Below are 8795 nucleotides of genomic sequence, written 5' to 3'. Positions count from 1 at the left end.
CTTCAGAAAGATTGCTGGCCAACTGACTCATGTACTACAGCAGTAATAGCTACTAGCAAGTAGCCATTATTAGTGTGGTACGCGAGTACCGGGAAATTAGGTGTTCAACACTGTTCACTCGTTTTCCTTCAGCCTGCATTTTAATGTCAAGTCTGTACAGAACAGGCACACCATTCACACATTCAAGTAAGCTCCATTTCGACGACACTCAAATAATCGCACACATTTAGGTTCTGATGAACCGAGCTGCTGATTTCATCCAAGACTAAAACTAGTCAACAGTCCCCAATGATTTTCTTTCAGTTTGCAATTTAATTTTTTACTTTGCATGTGGTAGACTAAAGTTATATACAGTGTTTACATACAGAAAACAAACGCCAAGCTGGTCAACTACATGGCACTGGTATTGTCATTCGTGTCCAGGTTTTCACGGACTAAACTGGCAATGTCGTCCAAGACCTGACCTCCATGCTTTCCACTGACCAGCTCACTGAGGCACTTGCACCGACGTTCAGAGTCCGTTTTCTCCGTCAACACGAACCACAGTGCAGCCTTGCGAAAGCCAGCCATGCCAAGCTCCAGCGCCCTGCCGTACACATCACAAACGCTTTCCAACTTGAGGTTCTGCCTCACCCTGATCTCGGTCTCCCTCTGTAGATTGGGAAGAAGCATGAGGTCGCAGAGACCCAAAACGTCCAGCTGCACATTGACCGACAGTTCGCTGCTCATAAATGCGCACGTCTGAAAGTTGCACCCGTGCAGGAAGTGTATCACAATGTTCAGTGGCTTTCCGCTGGCACTGCGGAATGCGACTACCTCCTGGTCCTTCTCGACAAAGTGTCCGTTGAGCATCGTCTTGAAGTAGTCATTTGCCTCGCTCAACCTAAGCCTGTTGCCGGTGACCCTGCTTCCGTCGTCTACTTGCAATTGCACATCCATCGTGAATGCTTCAAGGCGACAGGCGTCGTTTGCCCCAGATGCGCCTCGCGAGGAGGTTGTGAGCAGGCTACGTTTTTCCGATATCGACGCGCACAAAGCCGCGAGGCTGTCAACAGCCTGGCAGAAGGTTTTGTCCATCGCACCTTTGTCTTCTTCTAGGAGGTCTAGCAGGGCATCCAACGCTGAGCAGTCAAATAGCAGCTGACGTAGAATTGACTTATTGCTGCAGGAATCAAAGCAAGAATATGTTCTCAAAAAGCAGTAAATACGGGCACAGACGTGCACACAAACACCAAGTCTACACAATACAGTTTTAGCAGAGCACTACCGTATACAGCAACTGTTACTATGTATATAATGGCTGCCACGAATGCGCATGCATGGAGTTCAGCAGGCTCCGGCATCAGTTTACCGGAATAGAACGCTCCACCATATACAGCATTTGTGCAACGACATGGCAGCCTAGACTGCCCGCTTTGATCCTAATTAGCCTGTCATTCTTGCTCATCATCATAATATCAAGAAATAAATGTTGGAATCAGCCACCACTTAGTTTTGTCTAAAACTGCAAGCGCTATTTTGTCGTTATTATTCAGATCAGTTTGTTTTGACGCTGCTAGGCCTAGAGGGGCCTTGAAGGATGGCACACGCTGTCGTGGCCCGATGCCGGAGGCCATAGATGTGGAAAAATGTGTCTACTTCCATCTAACAGATGGAGCCACAGAATTTAGTGTCAATGAACGCTTTACAGTCATCTGTTAGATGGAAATCAACATATTTTTCTGCGTAGATGGTGTCCCTCTTGGCCTAGCAGCGTCAAAGCTAACAAATTCAACCAATCTCAATAATATGCTCTAAGTTCTGTATTAGCGATCTTCTTCAGTCTCTCTAAACGAATTTCGAGGAGAGTAAAGAAATGTTCTGACACATAAGATATAATCCGGCTTTCCTTTAAATGCAACAATTTTCATTCATATCAGCTAAGTAGTTCCTGCCTTGCAAAAGCATTTAAGCACTTTTAAACATATTTGACTTTGGAGAGTGCGAGGTAAGGTTTCCTTATTAGGAACATTGTAAATTCGCTGAAAATGACGCAAGGACCCATGTTATGACCACATATGCTGCATCACTTACTTCAGCAGTGTCTATTGTTAGAGTTATAAGCACAAGAAGCAGCTCATTTGTTAGGCTATGCACGGAAGCAACCCATGTAAAACCAGTGCATTGAACAAGCTCTAGAATGCAGCACTCCCACGCTCAAAACCACATTGCCGAAGGCAGTAGTACCTACAACTATAAATATTTGCAAAGTGAGCACTCACCGGACAATGTAAGGTATGGTGAGACAGCAGCAGGTCTGAATTTCCTTGCCCTGTGTCAGCAAACAGTGTGCCAGCACACCGCTTCCATAGCCAGACTCAGCCATATGGGTCAGGTTGGACAACCAGTGCCTGCTGAGGTCTCGAAACTGCTGACAGTGCTTGCATCCTTTCAAACCGCAAGCCACTATGCGTTTTATCAGTTTCAGGACCTCTCCTCCGCACACGATATCCTCAAAGGAGTGCAAGTCTGATGTTATTTTTGTCATGATCTGGCTAGCCCTCTGCAAGGGACTCTGGACATCATACAAGTAATGCATCAAACCATCAAAAAGACCCGTTGCTCCCAACTTATATTCTGGCATTTCTAGCACGGTGAATACTGTCAGAATTCTGAACATTCCATCGAGAAGCATCTCCTGAGGGTCCTTGTAGGTAGGTGTGACAGATTCTGACAGGGTGCGCCGACGCCTTCGCTTGGCGCGGCACGGCGGAGAGTCGTCCTCCGTACCTCTCGTCTGGCTGGATGCTTTCGCAGCTTGGTCCTCACACAACGAAGAACGCTTTCGCTTGATGAACTCCCTTTTCTTTGGAATGTCCCGGCAGACCGACTCCACCATGTTTTTTATGCACGAAGGAATGGGTTGCTCTGAGTCGCTGTCGCTTTCGGAACAGACTGGAGAGAAGCTGCGAAAAGGCTCTGGAGACGATACCGACACTGGTGAGTCACACCGCGGTGTACTACATGGTGACCACAGTCCGCTGTCTGTAGATCTCGGGCTCCACGTTCCAGGCAGCGGCGACACCGGGCGCCTAGCCTGGTCAGGTGACACAGGATTGCTGTGGTAGCCCAAGTCTGGGCAGTAACCTCCAGCGTCTGGTCCAGAATTTTGGCTCTCAATTTCCCGGTAACTTGGACTATGAATACAAAAAGTGTTCTTATTAGAATGCCTAGTCAATTCTGATGAAACTTCCTCATTTAGGACTTGCTCAGTAACATCGTCATAATCTGTGACTTCGCTCTTAGTTTCTGATACTTCACATTCGTCCTTGTTCTTCTGGTCCACGCATTTGTCACCAATGTCTGAAACGGAAATCTGCGGCACTATTTGGCGACTGCTGTGAGTGTTGTTTTTAGCACTATCACTCACACTTTCTTTATCTTTTACAATTGAACCTTCCGCACCAGTTGACATTTCGAAAGAGCCTTCATCGATGCCATCAGCTTCTCCAGACATAACTAATGACCTTAGGTCCTCCAGCCCACTCAATGTTTCACCTGCGGAATCCGCACAATGCTGATCTTTCTTGTGATTTTTGGTGTAGTCTCTGATGTGTATTAACAGAGTAGGAACAAGGTCAAGGCTCCAAAGTACCGCGAGGCTTGGCTCGTCATAACGGAAATGCAGGATCGCGCACACGCAGCAGGACCAAAGTTCTTTCCTGCTCTGGTCTGACAGAGCCTGTACCAGCAAAGGGAGACCTCCAGATTCACGGATCCGGACCCTGTTGACAGATTCTTGGCTGTAGCGACAGAGCGACGAAAAAAGTGTCCCATAACCTGAAAAAATAAAGAAGCATGCATGAAAAAAAGCCTGGAAAGGGCATGAAAGGCTTACTGTCCCACATAGTGCAAAGACATGGCTAAGTATCAGACTACATGCTCTCCCTTCTGTGTAAAGTACTGTTCATTCTACTGTCCGTAATGTGGCATACAACTTGCAAGTTTTATAAATCATCAGTTCTATGAACCCTGCAGAAAAAAAAGACATTTCATTTTCCGTCGTGTTATTCCATATTCCATAGGTCACAGGCACATGTGTAGGGTTACTGCAGATGTGAGCCGATTTATTATAAGCGCGCTATACTGTGTGTTAGCTAATTTACAAGACAGCTGCAGCAGCCATGGTCGACAAGGTCCAGGAATGCTTGACAAGAGGGCACACAGTGTTCCAGGGGTCAGATTTCATAAAAATTATTTTCCATCCCTTCATTATTGGCACCCACACAAAGCCATTCTCCTTGGGTGGTATATACACACATGCATTAACCCATGGTTGTGTTTTTTACCACATTTTATTTTTGTTCCAGTAAGAACAAAAGACTAGTGCTTAGAAGTTAGCAATTCATGCATAATAGCTATGCAAAAGGCGTCTTAAATAAGGTGCCCAAAACCCCCCCAAAGAAATGCTGAAGTAAGGACTCACTTGGCTTTGCCAGCTTGTAATCGCTGAGCTGCCTGATCAGGGCAGAGATAGCCTGAGCAGCACCAAGGTCTGGCCGCACGTCGCCCACCACAGACAGATTGACAAGAGCTGCAAAGGCTGATTCCAGCACTCCGCTGTCCGATGCTTGCAGAACTTCCTCCAGGACCTTGAAGCCATCAGCTTCTTTGATCTGTGGGCCAAGAACAGCAATTTCAGAATGAAAACAATGCTACATCTGCACTCCATAATGAGAAAGGAAGGTTGAGAAGGCAGAACACACTAACATTTACAATTTACGGGCTAGCTGGTTCAACATACTAAGGCAGCAGCACAGGAAGGACTAAGAACACAAGGACATAAGACTGATGCCACAAGTCCTGCACTCCTGGCACTCTTGGTGTCGGTTTACAGTCAGCAGTGGTCGCAGCATCAGTTTCACATTCCTCTGTCTTTTGGCCCTCCTGTGCTGCTGCCTTAGTAGCCCAACATTCACATTTGGCTTTGACTGTAATGAAGTAAGCTAGCTATTGAGGTGAAAGAACCTGAAGCCAGGTTGGACAGGGGACATTAGAAGTAGTTGGCAAACTATGTGTAAATGGTTACCTGTGGATGTACTTTGTAGCAATCTTCTTATTCTACAGTCGAACCTCCTTTTAATAAAGTCGCATCCAACATGAAAGTACATTCGTTATAAGTATGCACACTAATATCAGCAAAAATGAGCTTGCAAACATTACATTTACTTTGTTATATCCAATAATCCGTTACATCGGCATTCATTGTCTCAAAGTTCAACAAGAGCTGCCTTCTCACATTTGCTCTACCCTCATGCCCTTGCGTCTGAACTACCTCCGAAAGTGATAGTCCGAGAATATGTCCCCAGAACAGCATAGCCACTGTGGCAGATTGTGGGGAAAAAAATGAATTGAGAGAAGTGCTTAAAAAATCTGGCTACACAACTATCCAGCCCTGCACAGGAGCAATTGTCTCGCCAACAAAGGGTGGTGTGGTAAGTAGGGCACGAGGTTTACAAATTGCTTCTGTGCCTACTTGAATCCGACGCTGTCACTGAGCTGCAAGCTGTACAGCGACATATAAAAATACTAATGCCAAATGGAAACATTGAGTTTTTGTTTCTAAGTCACTACTTCATGCAAGAACTTTCTATGAGGCAGGGAAGATATCTGAGTGAGTGTCGCACATTAGCACTCTGTGTGCAGATTAACGAAAGCTACTTGGATGCACGTTTGGGACAGTGAACTAGAACACCTGTCATGGAACATTTATATGTTTCACAGAGGGCATGACTTTTGATGGGTTCCAGCGACCATACACATGCACATGAACTTCTATACATTGCTTGCTCATGTAAACCACTGCACAATGAATTAGTGCTCTTACACGGTTACACCTGACTGCTGTAACCCCATCTGTACAACGCGAGTCTAAACTTACACGAGTACTTATGGTGCATGTTGTTGGTACCATGCAAAGCAGAACAATGAGCAACATTGCTGTGCCAATATGCCACACTTGTGCACACACCAAATGCACGAGAAAATCTGGATCATGTGGTGCAATTGCGACACCAGTGATATTATTTGCAATGAAGTGCAGTCAAAGCAATGAATCAGTCAAGGCAGATCATGTCAGACAAGAAACAAGAAGGCTCAGAGTTCGTTACCAAGCATCATTGCTACTGTAGGTTAACTGATCTATTCACATTACAACGAACCATGATGGTACACTCCACATCCACTTAGCTTGGCTAGTAAAAGCTGCTACTAGCTTCCTGTACTTAACTAGTAAGAGAGCACGCATGCACATGACACAGGCAGCAGCACCACAAACCTAGGCAAACATTTTGCGTCGACCCATGGTGCAGGAAACATTAGGAGCAAAAGAAAACGAGAACCTGAAGACATTTCTTTAGAAGCATAAGTTGGAAAAGCATAACACGGATGCATAAACAAAACAGAACAAAAGCAAGGGCAGCACACAGCAACAATTAAGACTTAACTAGCCACACAAAGTCAGCAAAGTTATTAAAAGAAACACATGGAACACATGCAACAAGCTTATGCTAGTTAAAAAATTTTTTGCAACAAATATAAGAAGCTAATATGCATCTGGCTAAAAAGTACAGAGACACGTACATGACAATATTGCAATTCATCCACACATTCGTACAGTTGACTTCAACATAACCTGTGCAGAGTTGAAGTGAGCGTGCATCGGCATTGAACTTGCGGCAAGGAATTTGCCAGATGAATCTGTACCGCTCTTTTGCTGCCTTCGGAGTGTTTTCAATGAAGAGTGCTGCACTGCTGCTGGCAAGTATATCTGAATCATTCCGCACCGCTCGAAGCGATTTTATGAATTGTACACCACGCATAAACTTCAGAAAGGCAGTGTAAAACATATTCACGGCGCACCAAGCCTAAACAGGCATGCGACCGCTGGCAAAAGTACTGCCAGCTAGCAACACAGCGGTCACTAGCTTACCTGCAAAGCACACTCCAAGCTACAGGACTGCGTCAATGATGCGAGCGCTTGAACAGCGGGCTTCTGGAGGGCCTCAGTCTGCAGGAATTTCACGACAGCGGCAGGAGCTTTGTGGATAATCAAGTCATCGCGACTTTCGGGAGTGTTGGCGAGGATCCTGCAAGCGTTCAAGGCGTTCAGACGCAGTTATGTCGCACGACGTAGACCAGTACAAAAGTGGAATATCGGAAACGAAACCAAAAGTGCGGGCGCTGGCCGACCTCGTCCATTTACCTTACGGCGCGCAGCGCCGTGACTTGACTTTCGCATGATGTAGGCGAAGTGAGAAAAGTGACAACGTGCTCGACAGCTTTGCAGCCGTGAATCTCCTTGGCCCCTCGACTCGTCATCGCTATATTGGCGAGTCCTCGGCAAGCCCGGTTTCGGACGCTTTCTTTTTCGATGCATGATAGGATTCTCGCTGGAAGTAAAATTTCAAAAATGGAACAGCGCGAGTTTCGATAACTTCATCTAAACGCTGCGTAGCACGAAACAAATGGAAGAGTCTTCTTACCAATACTCCGGCAGCCACCGCGTCTGATGACCTTTAAAGGAAACAAAATGAGAAGATAAGCAACCGCTCCCGTGGTAGCGGAGGCCCGCTAGGCACTGCAGTCAGTTCGTACCTCTTCACGTGCTTTATCAATCAAACAGCAGTTAGCGAGTATGCTAAGACATATATCCGAGTATTTTGGCTTCTCCACTAGCCCGAGGAGGGCTGATATGCCTCCAAGAGCGCAGAATTCCGACACAGCCGTGGAGTCCTTACGGCAGTGCTTGCTCACTTCGATAAGCGCATTAAATGAAGTTGAGAAAGAGCCTGAGGTAATCTTTGCAATGAGATCGCTTAGAAGACTGTTTAGGCTCATAATAAGCTGGAGTACTTCAGCTATTCCATATCATTCTCAGTTATTTGATGAAAATTTATGTGGCGACGATCTACCCCAGTTACAATCACCCAGTGTTACGAGCCTGCTAACGTTTTTGTACCAATCTGGATCGCATTTAGAAACATTCAAACTGTTTTATAAATTTAAATCCTGAATATATTTTGTCATTTGCTCTGTATTTGTTTTGTTCTGAGTTATTTTTGTCACACATTATGCTATTTATTCCATAAGTGCTATTTAAGAGTTCCGGTCTTCTGGCTACCTTCAATGGCGCGCGTTTTGAAAAGGAAAATAGCTATAAGAGCAATTGTGTTGTTTCTTCGAGCGTAAAGATGCTGCCTTTAGGCACGTCGAACAGCGGATCGATATACTAGGTAAGATAAAAGGAAAGCATCATGTTTGTTAATGCAAAATTTTAGCAGGCTCTTCTTTTTCTCCTTTTTTTCTTGTTCGAAAGCAATGACACTTTCCACTTGGAGTATTGGCCGTGAAGCAGTTTTTCCCTGTTTATTTTTTTAAAGTCAGGTTTTCTTTGCCTCTTCTTCGACTTTTCCACTGCTGCTACTGCTGTAGCTGTCTTGTTGCACGCCGCGTCGGGAGGTGGTTCAGAGCGTGCATATATATGGCAGGAGTCATCATCATCATCAGCCTGTTTTGTGTCCACTGCAGGACGAAGGCCTCTCTCTCCCTGCGATCTCCAATTACCCCTGTCCTGCGCCAACCGATTCCAACTAGCGCCCGCGAATTTCCTCATTTCATCGCTCCACCTAGTCTTCTGCCGTCCTCGACTGCGTTTCCCTTCTCTTGGTACCTATTCTGTAACACTAATGGTCCAACGGTTATCTAACCGGCGCATTACGTGACCTACCCAGCTCCATTTTTTTCTCTTTATGTCA

The 8795-nt window shown here is 45.7% G+C and overlaps 1 protein-coding gene across 1 annotated transcript; it reads right to left on the bottom strand.

The window, feature by feature from the left end:
• Window positions 1-289: 289 nt before the first annotated feature.
• Window positions 290-7979, bottom strand: Rnb (BTB/POZ domain-containing protein Rnb). Its single transcript, XM_050189471.2, has 7 exons — window positions 7636-7979; window positions 7524-7554; window positions 7244-7430; window positions 6971-7127; window positions 4466-4655; window positions 2262-3819; window positions 290-1162 (listed from the first exon to the last, which is right to left on the bottom strand). Exons 1-7 carry the CDS (start codon window positions 7876-7878, stop codon window positions 391-393), a joined length of 3138 nt encoding a protein of 1045 aa, XP_050045428.1. The 5' UTR covers window positions 7879-7979; the 3' UTR covers window positions 290-390.
• Between the last annotated feature and the right edge of the window lie 816 nt (window positions 7980-8795).

The sequence above is a fragment of the Dermacentor andersoni genome, chromosome 3 (assembly GCF_023375885.2).
Source record: "Dermacentor andersoni chromosome 3, qqDerAnde1_hic_scaffold, whole genome shotgun sequence".
In the NCBI taxonomy this organism is placed as follows: Eukaryota; Metazoa; Arthropoda; class Arachnida; order Ixodida; family Ixodidae; genus Dermacentor; species Dermacentor andersoni.
Note: the sequence above shows the minus strand (reverse complement) of the source record. Positions and strands in the feature narration are given on the sequence as shown.

Bases quoted from the DNA above. Each gene is read 5' to 3' on its own strand.
- Rnb (XM_050189471.2), bottom strand. From the start codon at position 7,878: ATGAGCCTAAACAGTCTTCTAAGCGATCTCATTGCAAAGATTACCTCA. The intron at 7,431-7,523 runs GTAAGAAGACTC...TTTTACTTCCAG, and splicing joins CGGTGGCTGCCGGAGTATTG to CGAGAATCCTATCATGCATC. The intron at 3,820-4,465 runs GTGAGTCCTTAC...TTATTTTTTCAG, and splicing joins TTACAAGCTGGCAAAGCCAA to GTTATGGGACACTTTTTTCG.